Source organism: Rattus rattus, chromosome 2, assembly GCF_011064425.1.
Source record: "Rattus rattus isolate New Zealand chromosome 2, Rrattus_CSIRO_v1, whole genome shotgun sequence".
Classification (NCBI taxonomy): domain Eukaryota; kingdom Metazoa; phylum Chordata; class Mammalia; order Rodentia; family Muridae; genus Rattus; species Rattus rattus.
Window position 1 is genome coordinate 113934661 of NC_046155.1, and position 22969 is coordinate 113957629.

The 22969-nt window shown below is 36.1% G+C and overlaps 1 protein-coding gene across 2 annotated transcripts in view; it reads right to left on the reverse strand.

The window, feature by feature from the left end:
- Window positions 1–22969, reverse strand: part of Nox4 (NADPH oxidase 4) — a 152374-nt gene that overhangs the window by 42973 nt on the left and 86432 nt on the right. For both annotated transcript variants that reach the window (XM_032895944.1, XM_032895945.1), the window contains exon 12: window positions 20848–20908. In XM_032895944.1, the coding sequence (XP_032751835.1) occupies window positions 20848–20908 (61 nt within the window). The remainder of the gene's footprint in view (window positions 1–20847; window positions 20909–22969) is intronic.

Below are 22969 nucleotides of genomic sequence, written 5' to 3' on the forward strand. Positions count from 1 at the left end.
AAACATGGGAACCTCTTCGTGTTGTGAGAATGAAATCTTCCTATTACTACAAAGAGGAAGATGAAGTAATTTATGAAAAAAATTGACACTAATGAATGCTATTCCTTTATAACCTTAAGTGCCTCTTGATCACAGAACTTAATTAGTCTCCTCAGTAACATCCTGGGGAGAAACTTGCTTGCTGGAGGGGCCCTGTCAGACAGATTTACAGAATTTTAAATTACTGTGTTTCAATAGGAGGCCTATTTTACTTCCTGTCTGCCTCAACATTATCTCCAATATATAAGTGATTGCTGTACTTTGAATACTCCATGCTCATAAGCAAGGAAAACAGTGATATAAAATATCTCTCAAGGGTGATAGGAATTCCACAAAATGAGACATTTCTTTCATTTTTATTAATACACAAAATGTTTCCTCTTTCTTTAAATATATATTATACCTAATTTGCTAGTTGTTCTTTTCAAGAAGCGCCCAAGTCAAATCCTTAAAGGACGTTGAAGTTCCCCGTGACACACTTGACCTTAGTTATAACGATAACTGGAATAAGCAGGCATGATGGGGCATATTTCTATTGTAACGCTTTAGAGCTTGAGGCGAGAAGATTGCCAGTAAGAGACATCCATGGTTACACAGCGAGTTCCCATCTTAAACATGAATAAGAAAACACAATTTTAAAAAAGGGAAAAATAAACGGAGGATATAACAAGTAGTTTTAGAAGATGTGTTGCCAAGGAAACAGAAACTAGCTCTGGACCATATAAAATGAAATAGTAAAAATGATTCTACCATGATTCTTACGAGATCTTATATTCATTTTATAAAACACGAAGTGCTATGTGAATATAGATATATGACCTTTGGTCTTTGTGTTCAGCTGGGCTGCACTGAGATATATTTAGGATTGCTGAACTATTGCTCTGTGCTTCAGGGGTCATCTGGAGAGAGGACTGTGAGAAAATTAGAGGGTTTGGCGGGGGATGAATGGCTGGAGAGTGAAATCCTAGTGGTACTTCCCAAGAAGCTGGCAGCCTGCTGTAAAAGAAGTCACAGGAAAGCAGTGTTTAAACAGCTTGTGAGCCTTTTCTTCCTGAGTTGGTTCAAGTTTTGCTGCTGACACAATGCTCCAATTTCTTTGCCCTTTTGGTGTACCATCAGCAATACAACTTTCCAGGGAGTGTTAGCCCTAAATTAAGACAGCTGAGTTTCCTGGATTGGATAACTTCTTGATTCACTCCTGCAGTCTTCCGACGCAGTTATTGGATTACCTAGACCAGTGGTGTAGGCTAGTTCAAAATAATTTCATTTTCAGATCTTTCAATCAGTCTGTCATCATCATCATCATCATCACTTTCTGTGTATCTACCTATTATGTACATATGTACATGTATATGTATATATGAATGTATAACTGTATCATCTATCTTCTATCTATGTATCTATTTATCTATCATCTCTCTTTCATCTATCATCTGTCTAGCATCTATTTATCTATCAACTATTAATTATTTATCAATATTTCATCTATCTACACATCTATCTACTTATCTATCATCTATCTATTAATTTATTATCTGACTATCTATGTCTATATAGAAATATGTATATATGTGTACATATGTATATCTATAAACACAATATTTTGTTTCTGTTTTTTATACTATGATATCTTATCTTTTATTTTATAATGATTTTATAATGAAAACTAAAATTATTTTATAACACAAACAAACATTTCTCTGTGCATACTTAAAAGCCAAAGATTATAACAGGAATGATATCTAGCAGGAAAGTATATCATAAGTAGTATCATGAATACAGAGACAAAATAACATTGCTATATGGAAATATATGCGTTAGATTGGTCTGGGTAGTCATTTCACAGTATATACAAAATGTCATGTTGTACACTTTGACTATATACAATTATTTTATTAAATAAATCTAAATAAAGGTAAGACCTTCCTTGTAAAGAGGAATAAAGAAAGCATCCTAAGCTCATTAAGAAATCATGAGTTCTTAACCTACTGTAAATCTTTAGTTTTAATTTCCAAAGTAAGTAGAGGAGTATGAGTCACTGAGTCCGTGCTTTGGACAGCATGATGTATGTCTGTCTCCTGACATCCTGACCAATATGGTACTCATCTCAGGTTTCTAGCTTTTGCTTAAATGATAAGAAAGTAAAGAAAATAAACTAGTTATGATGTTGTTGGTAGAGACATTATCCTCATATTCCTCTTCAAAGATTTTGTTGCTCAGCTCTGGAGAGTGCAGTTAAACAGCTATTGAGAGCTTTAATTTCCTTCTAAATTGGCTTTATGTGTAACCGCTATGATTTCCCCCCATAACGGCTCACAACTACAAATGGACAAGGAATGGATCTTTTAGCACTACTCCAGTAGCTCTAATTGTCAATATTTACTCTAAATCTTATTGTCCATATATCTGCATTAGATTGAGACTGTATAACAGCTGTTCAACTTCTTCCTCTACCCAACAACTGTTCGTTCTTCCACTTAAAGTAGTGATCCCTAATAAGCATGTTACATTCAATGAACAAAACCTCAGCATCAGCTTTTTTGAACTACAGCTTGCAAAAGACTGTCCGGCCACCACTTTGTTCTGCAAGAGTCTCCATGAAATTTGTATTGAAGTATTAAGTGGAAACACACTAACAAAGATCAAGGTCTAAAATGAACCATTTACCATGGTCCAGATGTCATAAACACTTCTTGATTGCACAAGCAGGTACTCACTCTTAAAGTTCTCTCAGACACAGATTTCTTGGGACAGATTCGACTATTTGATATGGCCTAATGGGTGGCACAATGCAGTTTTGTATACTTTTATAACATGATCCCAATCATTCTATATACCCTAGCGTCCTTGAGCATCCATTTAAGTCCTTTCTTAATTCCTCTATTGGTCAGACTAAGAATCCCAAAAGGAGAGTTAGATTCCCATGCTACAACATGTCTAATGGAGTTAAAGGTAAATTATAAGATTCACAGATATTATAGAAAGACACCAGTTATCAAGTTATACAAAGATAACTGTATAATTTTTGTCTGTGAGACAAAATTTCAAACATTGATGAACAGGCTGGTAATTTAAAAAAAAGCAAGCCAGTACTTGCAAGTGCATGTGTGTGTGTGTGTGTGTGTGTGTGTGTGTGTGTGTGTGTGAGAGAGAGAGAGAGAGAGAGAGAGAGAGAGAGAGAGAGAGAATCTAAATATGTTTGATAACATTTTTCTTTTTCTCCCATATCAATAAAGACCAACAATTTCTAATGAACGCAATTTAGAATTGGGCATAAGATCAACATGTAGGGAAGTTAACAGTTTTACTTCATTTTATAAGTTTTTTTTCCTTGCTTAACAAAACAGGCACTGAGTAGTTATTATTTGCCATGTGCTGTGAATAAAATACATTCTCATTAAGGCAATTCTTCTTAATGAAAAAAATGCTTAAACCAGAAAAGAATTGCAAATCTTTATAGATGCTCCTTAAGGATGTTTTAAATAAAATTATAAAATTATTTTAAAAGGGAAAGAGCATTATTTGTAGTGACTCAAAAATTCATGGTTTTCCTATTTTTAAGATTTGTTTTCTTAGGAAAAGAAATAAAAACATTAATCATAGCAAAACAAATTACTTCCAACAACGGAATTAAAGGGCAGACACAGAGATAGTCATGTCAACAGAAAAGAGATGAAACATACATTTCCTTTTCTGAAAAGTTTGCTTAAATCAAATAACATTCTTCATTACCATAGTAACTAGTGTTGAGTGACAATACTTTATATCTAAAGTATTGCTTTCAAAACAGTATTCAAGCTATTCAAATTAGACTACTTTGGTTTCATCAACAAAACCAGACACAGAGCAAGAATATCTTCTTATATAGCCAAAACTTCCGTAAAATAACTTAAAAGAAAATAGATAACAATTTAAGAAGAAAAGTGACAGCTGTTTATTTGGGTTCCCTAGAACTTCCTTCCCACAAATATTAAAAGCAATATGAAAGCAATACAAAAAAGCCTTTATTCTGTTTTATGTACAGGTACACAAAACAATTTTCTACTCATATTTTTCAGAAGACAACATAAACACATTGTGTGTACAACAAGAACAAATGAATGAGTTATACCAGCTGCACATGGGCAGAGGTGTAACAATCACCCTGTCCTGATCATCTGTCCTACACTACATTCCTTTCAGGGACTCTCACCTGTACAAACATGTGTCTACCTTCTTTGTTACTTTATATAGATTTGAATTACTTGTCCACATTTTGCTTCTCTGAGAAGATTTATAATTTGACATAACCAAGAAAATGATTAGAAACAATTTCCTCAAATCTGGATCTTGTAGGTCAAGAAACTAAGAATTCAGACAGGACATAGCTAACCACATACCAGCTGGCCTGCAAGAGATAGAGACAAAATCAAACGGAGCAAAGCAAACCAAACATCTTGGTCTAGGGTTTTTGGTTTGTTTGTTTCCACTGTTTTCCTTAGAGAGAGACATGGCTTATCCTTCCTCCCTTCTTTTTCCATTGTTTAAGGATTATATATTAGAGAACAACAGACATAACATGTACATGGGTCTACACCTGCTATATTCAAGCATTGCATGTCAGAAGGGAGACAATGTGTTAGAAAAAGAAAAAAAACATTTCAATGGGCTCTTGTATTTTTAAGGGAAGCAGTGATAAAATTCTATTCCTTTGACACCCATTATTCTGCTTCCTACTTATTAAACATACCATTTTTAAAAACTGAAATCCACTTTTGAAAAGTATAAACAGACTTCTTGGCCTCTAAACACATCAATGATTCACTGTCTATAACTGGCATCCTCCTAAAATATAAATTCTCTTTTATTGCTGTGGAACCTATGCTGTAACAACAAAAGCACTGAGGAAGGAGAGGAAGGAAACACAGGTTAAGGCGAAGCAAAAGCAAATATCAGAGGCTGTCTTGGATAAACACATTATTGTTACTAAGTTTTCTCTAACACAATCCACCTTTAAAGGAAAAAGCTGTACTTAACAATTGTCACAGCAAATGCATTTTTAAACAGTGTTGGCACCGAACAAAAGAAACACCTCAGAGTGATCAAGGCTCAGCTTGATACTAATTCAGTTTCTGCTTTCAGCACAAATTCTAATACCACCTACGCTCATATTCAAAAGGAAAAAAAGGCAATTTTGTTCAGGACTCAAAGAAAATACAAGGTTTTTGTGTATGCGTGTTTTTAAAGTATGCTCACTAAAACTTCAGCTATGAAAAGCAATAGTATACAATACGCAGTCTTTTGAAATCTATTAAAATCAACCCAGCAGTGAGTCTTCTGTATTCTTAAGTCAGCCAAAGATGAAGCATATAGAATGGTGCATCAGAGAAAGGCTACAAGTAAATAATCCTCGGCTGTTCGAGAAGACTCTCCCTTAAACCTCTGATTTCCCCCTTCATCTGCTTCTCTGCTGCCAGGACCTCTTGTTTTCTTTCCTCCAGTCCTGACCGAGATTTAAGGGCTAACTCAGACCTCCACTCTTTGAGAAGGCTGATCACACTGAACAATAAAAATACTTTCACTGAACTTCCTGAGCCCACCGTTGTTGGAGAAGGATTATACACACACATTAAATTAGGAAGTGGAGTAGAGATTCTTTATCTTCCATAAAAGAGAAAAAGCAGTCCAGTTTCGCTGGCTTAGCCTTTCAAAAGTTTTGCTGAAAAGCTAAAACATCCCCACTCAACACCTGTAGGTATAAACTTCAGCCTCACTGACACGAGATCATTGTCTAGTGAGCATGTGTTTATCTTTACTCTCTGTTCTTTTCAGTGTTTCTCTGGCCATAGACCATGTATCGACTTTATCAATGAGTCTACTTTTTCCTTTAAAAAATGTTACCATTTTATTTATATTTTAGCTTTTTCTAGTTACGTAATTCTAACATTACCGCTGATCTGTATCTAGTTTGGATACTAGCTTTGTATATTCTGTGTTATTCTGTCACTTGCAAGGTAAAAGTTTTAATCTCATAAAACCAAACAACCAGGCACTGATGCACGGGATGGAAGAAGCAGCAGGCCATGGCTCTTCAGGAAGGAGGTGTACAAACGGGATGAAAGGCGTGCAAGCTATTGCCTTTGATCATTCTTGGTGCGCCAGTGAGCTTGTGCCTGGACGCTGTGAAATCAAGAAGTGCTCCTTCTTTCCTGCAGTCTTAGCTCGAGAAGGAGAGAGAGGGCGGGCCAGAAAAGGCTGGAGTACTCAGTTTCTCACTTCTCAGGTAAGTTATGATTAGTAAGTTCCAGTCAGGCTAGTCATTGGTGAAAAATAATTTCTCCTGAAGACAAGGGACTGGAGAGAAGAATGCTCAGTTCTTTTAGAAGCATTTAATTTTTTCCCATCCATTGACCAAAGTCTCAGATTGCTCCCTTAAGTTTTATAATGAAGACCATATAAATCTCACAGACAACAATTTCCCAAAAACATGAACCCACTGGAGAGTGGTTTTGGCTGAGGCTTGTCCACATGGAGTCTCTGTTAGCCAATGACAGTGGGTATTTTTCTTCTCAGACACTGGGACTGAAGTCCTGCTGATGAGTGCCTGTGTCAGGTACTCCTTGCATCCTACTATACAGATTTGCATGAGAGGGGACCTGTCCTAGCACATAGATCTTTTTTTTTTTACTAATCTAGAAAAGTTGCTGATTATTTTTTAACTTTGCTCAGGCTTTTATGTGCTGTTACATCAAAGGCTTCTATATCTGAAGGTATACACAAGCCAAACTTGATTGTTTTAAGTCTACAGATTTTTTTCTGTAACTCTTTAAATTATTATTATTATTCTAAGCATATTCGTGTTTTGCCTGCATATATGCCTGTGCACCACCTGAATAGCTGTTGCCTGTCCTGCAGATCTAGAAAGTGTGTTTGATCGATTAGAACTGCACTTACAGATGGGTATAAAGCGCCATTTGGATCTTCAGAAAAAACAAGTGCTCTTAAATGCTGAGCCATCATAGCCCAAATGAAGTTGATACCATGATTGTGTTATTTCCACAGCCTTAAGAATCTTTTATTTATTGGTTATTTTATTCATTTACATTTCAAATGTTAGCCCTCTTCCCAGTTTCCCCTCTGCAAACCCCCTATTCCATTTCCCCTCCCACCTGCTTCTATAAGGGTACTCCTCTAATCACCCGCATGTTCCTGCCTCACGGACCATTCCCCTATACTGGGGCACTGAACCGCCACAGGACCAATGGGCTACCCTCCCACCAGTGCCAGACAATGCCATCCTCTGCTACATATGCAGCTGAAGCCATGGGTACCTCCATGTGTACTCTTTGGTTGGTGGTTTAGTTCCTGGGAGCTCTAGGGGTTCTGGCTGGTTGATATTGTTGTTCTTCCTATGGTGTTGAAAACCCCTTCAGCACTTTCATTTCTTCCCCTAACTCCTCCATTGGGGTCCCTTTTGTTCAGTTCAATGGTTGGATGGTTGGCTCCACGCATCCACATCTGTATTGGTCAGGCTCTGGTAGAGTCTCTCAGGGACAGCTATACCAGGCTTCTGTCAGCAGGCTTCTGTCAGCAAGAACCAAGTGTGAGTGTGTGTGTGTGTGTGTGTGTGTGTGTGTGTGTGTGTGTGTGTGTGTGTGTGTGTGGGTATATAGCATACTACCCTTTCCCTAGTACCATTTTTTTTTTGGTTTCTGAGGCTATAAAATATAGTTGAACTATTCATATTTATTGAATGGTTGATCATGTTAACAGATATGATGTGTGGTATTTCATTAAATGAACTGATCTATCTTTAAAAGTTTTCACTCAACCTCCTTTGAAACTGTGAACAGTTTTTCACAACACAAATCATAGGAACTCTTAGCTCATATCTTCCTGACCTACACATCTTCCCTCAACATATGCATGCAATCACTCTGTTCCTCTCATTCCCATTGCTGATCACAGGCCAGGAATTTAAACACTTGAAGAGTTTGGAGAAGTGTTGGAAACAGAAAAACTTCAGCAACAGGGCCCATTAGTACATACCTCTTTTTGTTTACTGTTTCTCTTTGCTTATTCCTCTTCAGTTACATAGAAGTTTGTAGCAAACTCTACTACCTCTCCTACTATCCCTCCAAAACCATAACATTCATAAAGATAGCCAGCAACTTATGCTCATTTAGATAAAGTTCATCTTAGAACATGAGATTAAATTCTTTTACTTACTTAGTAGTAGTAGAAATATTTAATTTGTTGGTTTTGTTTCTAACCTGACCTACCTTATTTTCATCTTGCAGAAAAATGTCAGGATACCTCATATAAAAACAAATTTGTTTTCAATTCCAACCTGAAATTCTGTAATATTTCCCCAACACCTCTAGGAGACTAGGTTACAGCAATCAAAATAGTCCTCTCATGCCCTTGCTTCTGGAAACTTATCTTTCCTGATCTCCCAATAGCAGGGCATTCTATGAGCTATTCAAGCTATCTTTCCCTGGAATGCTATACTATGTAAGACAGTCATATTTATATCTAACACCAACTTTGGCCCAGAAAACTTCCCAAGTCTATTGTAAAGCTTCCTTCTCACCATCTGTTATGGAAGGCTCATGCTACCTCTGTTTTTGTATTGGACCCCATGATGTTCTTGCTTATGGGTTTCCATATGCCTCTTATTCTTTTCTGTTTTCATTTCCATCAAGAAATATTTACATTTCCTAGGAACATGTGCCTTCTCAGTCACCTAAGTACAGTGACAGGTAAAAGAAAAAAAAAAAACCCTAACAAGATACTGAGTTCCCTTTATTGGTGGAAATTCATTTGCTTACTATGAAGACTCTTGAGTTCTGCAGTTGCCAATGAAAACAAGGACCGAGGATGTGTGATGTTAGCCTACATAAAAACACAACCCATACTGAGGTGTATATAGATTTCTAAGAGGATTTGAATCATAAGCTGTGATCTAAAGACATTAAAGGCATGTTTGTTGGGGTAGGGATCAGGCAGGATAATGGTGAGTTCTCTAGGTGTAGGTTATATTTTGGGAGAAAACAAGAAAAATTAAAGGAATAAAAGCCAGTGCTGCTAATGGGCATAAAAATTAAGCAAAGCAAAACAAAGAAGACAAAGCGGGCCAGAGCTTTAATGTCAGTGGTAGTCTGAATTACAATGGCAACTGTAGGTTCTTATATTTGCATGCTTAGTCCTCAGTTGATGAACTATTTGGGAAATTAGAAGGTGTACCCTTGTTGGAGGAGTTGTGGCCTTTTTGCAGAAGATATGGCACTGGGATTGGCCATTGATGTTTCAAAAGACCTTTCCAGCCCCACTGTGATTCTTGCTCTGGCTAACACCTGCAGATGAGGATGCAAAGCTTTCACTCAGTGCCCCAGTGCCATGCCTGCCTGCCTCCCTCCATTATGATCATGGCACAACTGTCTGAATCTGTAAGCAAGGCCTTAAATGCTTTCTTTTATAAGTTGCCTTGGTCATGATGCCTTCTACCATAAGTAGATCATTAATTAAGACAAGGTCATTCTAGGACATGGTAGAGTTAATCTCACCTTCACCATAGAAGCACCAGGAGTTTATTACAGACTTTTAAACAAGAAAAGTCCCTTAATTTGATTGATGTTTTGAAGCTTCTAAACCACTGTATAAAGAATGAATTCAAGGTGGCAGATATAATACATTTTTTTCAGAAATGGACTGATGTCAATTAAAATCCAATTTACCACCTGCTCAACTGCTAATTTGCAACAGTGAACCATAACTGAAAAGAAATCACAATGATTCTGAATTGCTGTTTTCAAATTTAGAAACACACATCTCAGAAGACTACTTGGCACAGTAGAAGAGCCACCAGGATTCACTCATCAATTTACCATTTTATCTTCCTTCTCCTAAACTCTATTAAACACCTTCCCCATCCTCATTCTTAGTGCTAATCCTACCATTTGTTTTCATTAGAAACAGGAGGAACCAAAACAAAAATACTATTTTTCTGACAAATCTACTAAATCACCCCTCTCCCTTTTATTAAGCAAAAATCATGGAGGTTGCCTTAGGAAATTTTCAAATTGGTCACATACATATTGGGTCAAATCTCATGGTAGGGACTTTGACTCCAAAATTTCATTCTGGTTATCCACATCACTCTCAGAAGTATATCTATGTGTGCAAATATTACAATACAGTTACACAATATAAAAATATATGTTCCTGATGTAGTTAGTTGCCTTGTCCATAAACCATTCTAACACTAACTTGTATTTCTTAACTTCATTTAAAATAAGAACTTCATTTAAAACATATACAGCTGTGTTCTGAAAATTGTTCAAGACACAAGCATTAAAAAAATGTAAAAATGTATACACTCCTAAAACATGTATTTAAAACATTTTAGATTGACTAAATCATTAACAAAAACTTATTTCTTACAGAAATTTGAACATTGTGGCGCCACATTTGGTACTTAATCTGTTTCCAAATGGTATCTCTCTGCTATGCCAGGACATGCATAAAGACTTAAAAGGGGTAAACTTAACTCCCAGCAGCTCTTATAACAGGTCTACCAATTGTAGTGATCACATTGGCAATTAAGTCTCAGCATATAAATTATGGGGAAGGCTTCATGTAACTGTGATGACATGTGTTATCCTTTGTAGAGTAAACATCCACCTGTGAGTGAAGAGAAGTGATCCTACTTGATTTCATTAGATAAATAACTGAGAAGAAAAGTTCCCAAACTTAGGTTGAACTGGATTAACTCCAGCATCTCTCAGGATGTGTATCTGCTTTTTAAATTATGGCCTCATGAAGCTACTTCAATGTAGCTTTCAAGCATTCTCTAAAAAACCAAACTTTCTGAAATTACTACCTCAATCTTCATTTTACCAGATTTCTTAGAAGCGTCTTTTACAACTGATGAACCCTGTTTTGTATCATGTTCTTGTGGTTTCTAAGGAAATGATACTTATTCTCTTCTAGTCTAGTGGGTAGTGCTTTTTAGTCACCACTGCTGAACATAACATGTTGCAATGCCTGAGTTCAGTTCTCCAGTGAGTTCTATTTTAACTCGGAACTCTTTCAGATGTGAGACAGTGGCACTTCTTAGGATAAGTTTAGTGCAATTGTTAAAAACAATTTTTTTTCTCAAAATGGTTATCAGAAATTAAAAGGGAGGGATAAGGAACATTGGATATTCAGCAATGTTGTGGAAAGTATCATATCATGCAAATATGTTAAATTCATTGAGCATACATAAAAATTGAAAAATCATTTAGAATTATAAAAAATGAAAAGTTTTGAATCACTTTAATTTGCAAATTAAATTTTTAGGATTATAACTACTTTGTAAACGGAAGGGATATTGTTCTTAACTATGTCTGGAACTAAGACAAAAATGTATCTCATTATGGAAAAACACATTATAAATTCCATGAACTGCATTTTATCTCCTTAACCCCAAAAGCTTTGTTTATGTTCAGGCTTCTCCAGGAATAAGGTCCTGATATTTTAGTGAATACGAAGGAGTCAACCCTAAATGTATATACTAGAGTGAGAGCACTAAGTGAACTCAGCAAGATAAATGTATATGAGTATTTATGTGTACACAGACATATAAGCACATATACACATAAATGTATACATCTATATACAAAACCATGTATATGAAAATGCACACATACATCTATACCTACAAAAATACATGCATCATCATCATCATCATCATCATCATCATCATCATCATCATCATGGAAGACAAGGTCACCAATTTGATAGAGTCAGGAAAGACCCAGAAAGAGATTAAAAGGGAAATTGTAGGGTGGAAATTACATACAGTATTCATGAATGAAATTTTGTTAATAAATAAATCAATAAACAAGAACAAAGTAAATGCTAAAAAGGAAGAAAGAAATTATAGTAAAGCAGAGTGACACAGTGGCTCAGCATGTAAAAGAGATTGCGATCAAACTGATAACCTGAGCGTGGACCTGGAAGAAAGAGCAAACTGACTCTGGCAAGTTGGCCTCTGACCTCTTCACATACTCTCCAATGGACATGTGATAACATACACCTACATATGAAATAGACCAGAAAATAAATAACAAATGAATGCAGAGTAGAAACGATGGAGTTACAGGAAAGCACCTCCTGTATAAGAAGGAAATGGGACAGGAACCTGAATGATGCCACATGTGATTACACCGTGGCTCACGGAGTAATTAAAGCACACTGCTAATTACTATTGCTCAAAAAGCGAGATTACTCCCCAGATACTGATGCTCACCGGCAATGTATCCAATAACCTAAGAAGTTGGACAGAGATGGACAAACAACTGGCACAATTTCAATTCTGTATCAAGTCCTCTTGTTTCACTAACACATTTTATAAGGCTACCACTGCCATATCCAGTGATTCTTTTTTCCTGATGGATCCTGGCAAGCTCAGTTGGCAACCACTGCAGAGTCTGATGGACATAGGATGTAACTGAGGATAATAGAATTAATCAACCATATGGCAGGAGATAACCACCATCAATGAACCACAGAAATTATGGTACAGGTCCATTCCCCCAAGAGTTTTATCATTTTCCTAAAAAGCTCAGGATTCTCAAAATTGTTTTCCTTCCTCTTAAACTCCTTCCCTTTAAATAAGCACAACCTGACAACCACTAGGTATAGCTAATTAGGACCTATGAAAAAATCATTCAGACAGACTTGAAAACCATACTTGTGACCTGCCTGTAACACTAACATCTCATCCTCCTACAGCCTAGAGTAGATGTTTGATGAATGTTTATTAGCCATAATAACCAAGTGATTAAAAATTATGTTTTAGGGGTTGGGGATTTAGCTCAGTGGTAGAGCACTTGCCTAGCATGTGTAAGGCCCTGAGTTCGGTCCCCAGCTCCGAAAAAAAAAAAAAAGAAAGAAAAATTATGTTTTATTGGTGACTATCTGAGGAATTTAATGGTCATAGCAACAGCAATCCTAGAAAATATTTTCAGTGTTAATATTTGCTGGGAGCAGCAGATAATGATTTTTATTATAAACTTAGATTAATTTTTGTATTGTATGCACATGGAATAAATAAACACCTAACACCCAGAAAAAAAATTGAGATGTACAAATAATTCACTCCGCAATTAATTTTAGCTATTGCCTTTGCATAGCCTTTACACTGATATTCTGTAGCAGCATTCAGGTTTACTAGTAATTTTGCAGTAACTAAAAAACCCATCCTTCCATAAAGATCTATTAGCCATTAATGGCTGCTAGGGGACGTAACATCACTTTCTTCAGTGGTAGGCTTACTGATGAGTTCCTCATGCTCTAATAAGCCTCTGCCATCCTCATGCAATCAACTGGAATTAGATTCATTGAGTCACACACAAAAAGAAGACTTTAATGTAGGAAAATAGCTTGTCAGAAAGAAAGGTTTTCATAGGAGAGACGGGGATGAAAGAGAGAACAATCCATTATATGCATTGTATGAAACTTAGAAAGAAATGTAAGTAAATAAAAACACTATTGATGATACCACAGTAGTGTAAATTTATTAAAAACTACTTGAATAAAAAGCAAAGCAAAGCAGGCATTCAAAGTCATTTCTACTATATAACAAGTTATAGAATTTCCCTAAATATGTTGTAGCCATAAATTAATGTAATTTAAGTGTTGCCATGCCTTATAAGGAAATGTCATATCATATAAGAAATGCTCTAAAATTTAAAAGTATTTAACATATATAACAAATATCCTATCTTCATCTTCCCATGAAAAAATCAGATGTATAGTAGCCGAAGTATTCATGCTTTATAGAATGCCATAGACATACAATAATCAAGTACTTTGTGGATGTATTTGATTAAAGTTGCATTTAATATTCGTTACACTGTGATTAGGGTGAATTTATGTTATCAAAGCAAATCCACAGTGTTTTTACTTAATTTTCAATTTAGATTCTAGCAGTTAACCATATCTAATGATCACTGCAAATTATAATGGACAAAACAGAAATATCAGAACCAAGGATCAATAAAAAGCCTTTATGTGACACATATAATGGCTCCTCTATTTTATGTCTATTTAGGACTACCTATCCATTGGCTGTTGAATTTGTTCACAACAAAAATTTAGAATAATTGTGTTTGGATATTGTACATATAACTCTTTAGTAGTAAAATTAAAAAAAAATTAAATAATCAGCAATTTAAACTACTAAAAATATAGAGTAAATGCAAAATGTGAATAATCATATCTGGCATAGATAAGATATTTTAGACAGAAGTATAGTTAAGGGGGTTGGGGATCTAGCTCAGTGGTAGAGCGTTTGCCTAGCAAGCACAAGGCCCTGGGTTCGGTCCCCAGCTCCGAAAAAAAAGAAGTATAGTTAAGGTAATATCTTAATTACTCTCTGAAATAGAAATATGATTAATTGTAGGAGAGAAATACAATACTAATTCAATTTTTTTCACTATCTTTATTATCATCATTGCAAGACGGACAAAACCTATCTTGTATATTCCTCTACATTTAATTTGTCACTCATACATTCAAGACATGCGATTCTAAAGAAAATACAGTCAAGTATGAAACTAGGCAAGTCTTCCTCCAGAACTATGAGGTCATTTCATTTACATCTTTGTGCATGGTATATTACTCTTGAAAGGATTAGTATAGAACATTCCTAAATCTTTTTTTATTTCCTGTTCACCACCATGGTAAAGCAAACTTCACAAAAACAAAATGACAGTTAAAAAGCCAAAACAGGGGGCTGGAGAGATTGCTTAGCAGGTAAAAGTGATTGGATCTCCAAACACAGCTATCCTCAAATACTGTGGAAGATAAGAACTTATTCTCAAAAGTAGTATTCTGATCTTGACATGCACACTATGGAATACATGCATCTACATATACACACATTCACGTGCACACACACACACACACACACACACACACACACACACACGGGTACCCATGCACATAAACACACAAGCACACAAATGAATGAACCATATCACTGAAAAAAGGTTCCTAGCTTTCTCATGAGAGGCTCTGCAAGAGCATTACAAATACAGAGGCGAATGCTGGCAGCAAAGCATTTAACTGAGAATGGGCTCCCCATTGGAGGAGTTAGAGAAAGGATTGAAGGAGCTGAAGGGGTTTGCAACCCCAAAAGAGCAACAATACCAACCACCCAGAACTTCCAGGGACTAAACTACCATCCAAAGAACACACTTGGACAGATCCATGGCTCTGGCTGCATATAAGTAGCAGATGATGGCTTTATTGGGCACCAATGGGAAGAGAAGTCTTTGGTTCTGCCAAGGCTCGACCACCCAGTATAGGGGAGGCAGGAAGTGTAAGTGGTTGGGTGAGGGAACACCCTCATAGAAGATGGGGGATGGGGAATGGGATGGGGGTTTATGGACAGCAAAATGAAAAGGGGGAAAACATTTGAAATGTAAATTTAAAAAATCCAATAAAAAAGGAAAGTATCCCTAACCACCCCCCCCCAAAAGGTTCTAATGCTCAAATTTTTATTAAGCTCTTCTTTGGCACTTCTAGACATAGTATTCTGTTTATACTTTTAACTTTGGAGGAAACTTAGTGATTTCTGATCGCAGGAGACTATTCTCATTTTCCTGAAATCTAAATCTCCTTTTGAAATATTATGTCAGTGAGTGACAAAATTATTTAGGGCTTCTCTACATGCATGTTTACCTTTACTATGTGAAGAATATTGTTATTCTAGACAGAACTGAACTCTCTGAATAGAATGATTTTGCATCTCTCTCAATGTAATAGCACAATTTTAAGAAGAGGGCAAAATGGATATATTACCTGCTCCTAGTGGAGGTAACTAAAATAAATATAGAAGTAATTATTTTTTAAGGAGCTACTTGTGATCAAAAATGACTCTGAGGGGGAAAATCATACATGATAGTCACGAACCAACAAAAAGCTTTTCCTTTCCCTTATACTTTTATTTTTTCCTTTATATCCAGATTTCTATCAATTACTATTCACTGGTGAATTTAATTTCTGCTATATTAAAATTCTTACTGGAAAAGAATTTCCCCCACTCTTCATTTTCCAGACAGTGTAAAAACAAATTCATTTTTTCAACTGTTTCTGCTATATAAGAAGAACTAACCTTTCTATGATACATGAATATTTATCTATAGATGGACTGTTGTGATCTTGTTTGAATGCCAATGCACAAATATTATCTAATTAAGATTAAATTTTGTGACTCCAAGAAGGTTATTACTTCTCAATCTTTTTTAAATCAATCTTTGTAAAATGATTTGGGCTTTTTTTCCCATTAAGTTGTACATAGCATATATTCCTCATTTTTCAACTCTCAACTTCAATGTTTAATGCCTTTAAATACAAAAAATTTTATTCATATCATAACATTCCTTCACATTCCTGAATATTCCATCATTACCCAAAAATCTCTTTCTTTGATTCTAAAATATTTTCTTTCTTCCAACACTAATTTCTTAACTTTTGTTTACAGTGACTTTTCCCAGATTTAATACATAGGCCCTGATTGCTTCCCCTCTGTTTTTGAGAATATATGTGTTCATTTGCTAATAATAGATTGAACTAGCAATTCACTACTGAGATATGTTCACAAGAGAGGTTCACTTCCTTCAAAAAGGTTCACCAAATTCTCCAGAATAGTGTGATTTCATCCAATCTTTTGCTAAGCTGAATCCAAAAAAATTGGGGTTTTTTTGGATATTTTTTATTTACATTTCAAATGTCATTCCCTTTCTTGGTTTCCCATGAATAAGTGCCCTATCCCATCCCTGTCCCCTTCTTCTATAAGGGTGTTCCCCCTCCCAAACAATCACCATTTCCTGCCTCCCCACCCTGATATGCCCCTATATTGGGGGGTGGGTTCCAGCCTTGACAGGACAAAGGGCTTTTCCTCCCATTAGTACCTAACAAGTCCATCCTCTGCTACATATGCAGCTGGAGCCATGGATCTGTTCATGTTCATTCTTTGGCTGGTGATTCAGTCCCTGTGAGCTCTGGTTGGTTGGTTATTGTTGTTCTTATGGGATTGGAAGCCCCTCAGCTCCTTTAATCCTTTCTCTAACTCCTTCAGTTGGGACCCTGTTCTTAGTTCAATGGTTTGGTTTAGCATTTGCCTCTGTAATTTTCATGCTTTGGCTGAGCCACTCAGGAGACAGCTATATCAGGCTCCTGTAAACATGCACTTCGTGGCGTCATCTCATGGCGTCATCTATATTGTCTACGTTTGGTGAATATATATATATATATATATATATGTATATATATATGTGTGTGTGTGTGTGTATACGTATGTATACGTATGTATATGTATGTATATATGTATATATATGTATGTGTACACACACACACACACACAGGATCCCTAGGTGGGGCAGGCTCTGAATGGCCTTTCCTTCAGTCTCTGTTCCAAACTTTGTCTCCATATCTCCTCCTATGAATATCTTTGCTCCCCTTTTTAAGAAGGAGTGAAGCATCCACATTTTGGTCGTCCTTCTTCTTGAGCTTCATGTGGTCTGTATGTTAGGTAATTCAAGCTTTTGGCTATTATCCACTTATCAGTGAGTACATACTGTGTGTGTTTTTTTGTAATTGGGTTACTTCACTCAAGATGATATTTTCTAGTTCCATCCATTAGCCTATGAATTCCTGAAATCATTGTTTTTGATAGCTGAGTAGTACTCCATTGTGTAGCTATACCACATTTTCTTTTTCCATTCCTGTGATGAATGGCATATGGGTCCCTTGAAGCTTCTGGCCTTATTATAAATAAGGCTGTTATGAACATAGTAGAGCGTGTGTCTTTGTTGTATGTTGGAGTATCTTTGGGTATATGCCCAGGAGTGGTATAGCTGGATACTCAGGTAGAATTATGTCCAATTTTTTAAGGAACTTCCACACTGATTTCCAGAGTGGCTGTACCAGCTTGCAATCCCACCAACAATGGAGGAGTATTTCTCCTTCTCAACATCTTAGCCAGCATCTGTTGTCACCTGAGTTTTTGGTCTTAACCATTCTGACTGATATGAGGTGAAATCTCAGTGATGTTTTCATTTGCATTTCCCCAAAGACTATCAATGTTGAACATTTATTTTTTTTTAGGAATTTCCCAGCCATTCAGTATTTTTCACCTGAGAATTCTTTATTTAGCTCTGTACCCCATTTTTCAATATCATTATTTGGCTCTCTGGAGTCTACCTTCTCGAGTTCTTCGTATGTTTTGGATATTAGCCGTCTATCAGATGTAGGATTGGTAAAGATCTTTTTCCAATCTGTTGGTTGCTGTTTTGTCCCAATGACAGTGTCTTTTGCTTTGCAGTTTTATGAGGTCCCATTTGTTGATTCTTGATCTTAGAGCATAAGCCATTTGTGTTTTGTTCAGGAAATTTTCCCCAGTACCCATGTGTTCAAGGCTCTTCCCCATTTTTTCTTCTATTAGTTTGAGTGTATCTTGACTTATGTGAAGGTCCTTGATCCAATTGGACTTGAGCTTTGTATAGGGTGATAAGAATGAATAAATTTGCATTCTTCTACATGCTGACCTCCAGTTGAAACAATACCATTTGTTGAAAATGCTATCTTCTTTCCACTCAATGGTTTTAACTCCTTTGTCAAAGATCAAGTGACCATAGGTATGTGGGTTAATTTCTGGGTCTTTAATTCTATTCCATTGATCTACCTGCCTGTCTCTGTACCAATACCATGCAGTTTTTATCACTATTGCTCTATAATACAGCTTGAAGTCAGGGATGGTGATCTTCCCAGGTCTTTTATTGTTGAGGATAGTTTTCACTATCCTGGGTTTTTTGTTATTCCAAACGTCATTGCAAATTGCTCTTTCTAACTCTATGAAGAATTGAATTGGAATTTTGGTGGGGATTGTATTGAAACTGTAGATTGCTTTTGGCAAAAGGGCAGTTTTTTTTTTTTTTTTTTTTTTTACTATATTAATTCTGCCAATCCATGAGCATGGTAGGCCTTTCCATCTTTTGAGATCTTCCTAATTTCTTTCTTCAGAGACCTGAAGTTCTTATCATATAGCTCTTTCTCTTGCTTGGTTAGAGTTACACCTAGGTATTTTATGTTATTTGTGACTATTGTGAAGGGTGTTGTTTCCCTAATTTCTTTCTCAGCCTCTTTATCTTTTGAGTAGAGGAAGGCTACTGATTTTTATTTTGAAGTTAATTTATATCCAGCCACTTTGCTAAATGGTTTTTTAGCTTCAGGAGTTCTCTGTTGGAACTTTTGTGGTCATTTAAGTATACTATCATATTGTATGCATATAGTAATATTTTGATTTCTTCCTTTCCAATTTGTGTCCCTTTGCCCTCCTTTGCTTGCCTAATTGCTTTGGCTAGGACTTTGAGTTCTACACTGAATAGATCGGGAGAGAGTGGGCAGACTTGTCTAGTCCCTGATTTAGTGGGATTGCTTCAAGCTTTTCTCCATTTAGTTTGTGTTGGCTAATGGTTTGCTATATATTCGTTTTACTTTATATTTAGGTATGGGCCTTGAATTCCTGATCTTTCCAAGACTTTTACCATGTAGGGGTATTGAATTTTGTGAAATTCTTTCTCAGCACCTAATGAGATGATCATGTGGTTTTTTCCTTTGAGTTTGTTTACAAATTCTTATTGGAATATATTACTTGTTTTTTGTTTGTTTGTTTGTTTTTTGTTTTTTGATTCATTTAGGTGTTTTGGTTCTTGTTCATTTGATTCCTGATCATCACTTTCCCTGATTTGAGGTAGAATTTCCTGTTAATTTTCCATTTTTCTTATATTTTCCTATATTTGCTCAATGTCTAAATTTCAAAAATTCTTCTCTATGAATTTTCTTATTCTAAGTCTAGACTTCACTGAATCTACTCTAAAGGAGATCTTTTTAAATTATTAAATTGTAAATATATTTTAATGTGTTTTGTTCTTTCTTATACTTTCATTCTTTTCTTTTGACAGCACTCTAAAGAACCAACATGCCAATATTAATTGAGTGTACATTTATTATCCATTGTGTGCATCCAAAGCATATAATAACAAATCATGTTATTTTATTTGTTTGGTATTTCATATAAAGCATCTCTCAAAGATTATAAAGCTCTTATTAAAAAGATGTCTAAAGACCTGATATTAAAAGTAACTGCTATTCTAAAAATGTTTTGGTGTTATAGATACACATCAAGGTCATTCAAAGTTGAGAGTTGTTTATTCTCAATCCAAAGTGCTTATTTAAACTTTTACTTGGTGCGTGTGTGTGTGTGTGTGTGTGTGTGTGTGTGTGTGTGTGTGTAAAATGCAGAATTGCAGTGTGTGTGTAATTCAGAGGAGAGCTTGAGGAAGGTGAGTCTTCCCTTCCAGAATGTAGTTTCTGAGTCTCAACATTGGGTTACCAAGCTTCTTGACAGCAAGCATCTCATCTTTCTTAACAGTCTCACTCACCTAAATAGATTATTTTGAAAGTCAATACCACCATGAACTTTAAAGTCATGCTTTCAAGAACTAGATTTAAGCATTCCTACCTTCTGGCAGTACAACTGACATTAAGAAACCTATGATACAGTCTCCACAAATAATGCATTATTAATAATTAATGGTATGTATATTATCCTTATTTCATAAACAATTATTATAGAAAATTAGACACTGAAACTAAATAAACAAAGAAAACATGAACTTCTTAATATCTATATACCTTTCCCTATTAATTGTGTTGTTACATTTTGTTATATTACACCTTTTCAAGAATTTAAAACTATTAAGTGGTACATACCTGTCCAGTCTCCTACTACTTTAAAGTGGACACCAAATGTTGCTTTGGTTTCAGTAGGACACTGAAAAAAATAAATACTAGCATTAATTCAGATTGATTGTTATATATTAGAAGAATACAATGTGATTAAAACCTCAGATCAACAACTAATGATAAAGAACTAGATAAAATGTATATGATAGATAAAGCAATGTCATTGATCAATAAGGCATTTGAGTTTCTCTAAAGACCCATAAATATGCATACAAAACAAAAATATGCAAATAAAAATTAATAGAGAGATATCTGTTGAGTATTTTCTGGCCTGCATTCTATCAGGCCTGAAGCACCAGGGACATCAAGGTGAAACCCCTCTACTCCTAATCCTCTGCCTAACAGCCATGCTGTGGCACAGCCAGCAGTAATGAATTTCACCCAGCCTCCTAAGCTCCATTTTCTGGCCCACTACTCTGTAGGTCCATGGTCAACCTGCCTCAAGGCAAGGTCACTCAGGAGGTAAAATCTGGAGAGTTTGACTGTGCTTATTCCACATAGCCTCCAAGTAGGTGCTGGGCTTTAGAGAAGCCCTGAGGCACTGCTCAAGGGTGGGAAAGCACAGTTTGAGATGTGGGAAAGTTCAGCTGGTTAGGGGCCTTCAATTAGGCCTGGAACATAGAGAGGCCTTTTACCAGAGAATTAGGTTGTGGCTCTGTAGATGAAGACTTTCCACATGTTCCTCATATGGTGGTAGACTAAAGAAACAGTCCATGGTTCTAAACTGTTTATTGACTCTTCAGGGTGAAAAATGGATGCATACCATAACCTATCAAGTTCTCAGGTTAACCCGAAATTAAATACTTTTTGCAGGGAGGATGCATAGGAAGGGAAGCTTATTGGCTAAGACCTCAGGGACTCTAGGTGCCTCATTAGTATGGAGAACTCTGTTCTGGGTCTAAATGACCACAGGCCACATTTCCTAATGTAGAGAGTGTGGCATGTATTCCAGGCCATGAATCTGGCAGGACATGGGCAGTTGCCTAAGTCTCAGGTATGTGCCCACCTAGTCTCTGGAGTCTCAGACCCGCTCTACCTTACTAAACTTCCTGGCAAGGTTTTATTGTCCCACACTGTTCTGCCTCAATTCCCACAGGCCTATCAACAGGGCAGACACCCAAGTAGGACCCCTGGCACAGGTCCCTTGCTTGTCCGGTCCCCTTAAGGCACACCAAGCAGCAGCAAGCCGCCTTAAACCCTTTACTTCATTTTCTGGTCCACAAGTCTGCCTTATTTCCTGGAAGCTCACTGGCACTAGCAATAACTAGATGGCTAAAAGGCAGCACAAGAACACAATCAACAAGACCCAAGGTAATATTGTACCACTGGAACCCAGCTATCCTATGACAAGAAGCCCTGGATATCCTAAAACATCTGAAGCAAAAGAAAATGACCTTAATCTAATCTTATAAAGATGATAGAAGTCTTTAGAAAGAAAATGAATAAACCCCTTAAAGAAATACAAGAAAACAATCAAACATGTAAAGGAAATGAATAATGTTCAAGAGTTGAAAATGGAAATCGAAGCAATAAAGAAAACATAAGCTTAAAGAATCCTGGGGATAAAAAACCTAAGAAAGAGAACAGGGATTATAGACGCAAACATCACCAACAGAATAGAAGAGATGGAAGAGAGAATCTCAGGCTCAAGCTTAGATGATAGGACATAAGAAATTGATAAATCAGTCAAAGAGAATGTTAAATCTAAAATGTTCCTGACACAAAATATCTAGGAAATCTATGACACTGTGAAAAGACCAAAACTAAGAATAATAGGAATAAAAGAAGATTCCAGCTCGAATATCCAGAAAGTATTTTCCACAAAATCATAGAAGAAAATTCCCAAAACCTAAAGAAAGAGATAGCTATACATATAAAAGTTTACAGCACACCAAATAGATTGGATCAAAAAAAGGAAATTCTCCTACCGCACACTATTCAAAACAGTAAGCCTACAAAACAACGACAACAACAAAAAAACATTAAAAGCTGCAAGGGAAAAAGGCCAAGTGACATATAAAGGTAGAACTATCAAAATTACTCATACATTGTAAAAAGAGACTCTAAAAGACAGAAGGGCCTAGCCATC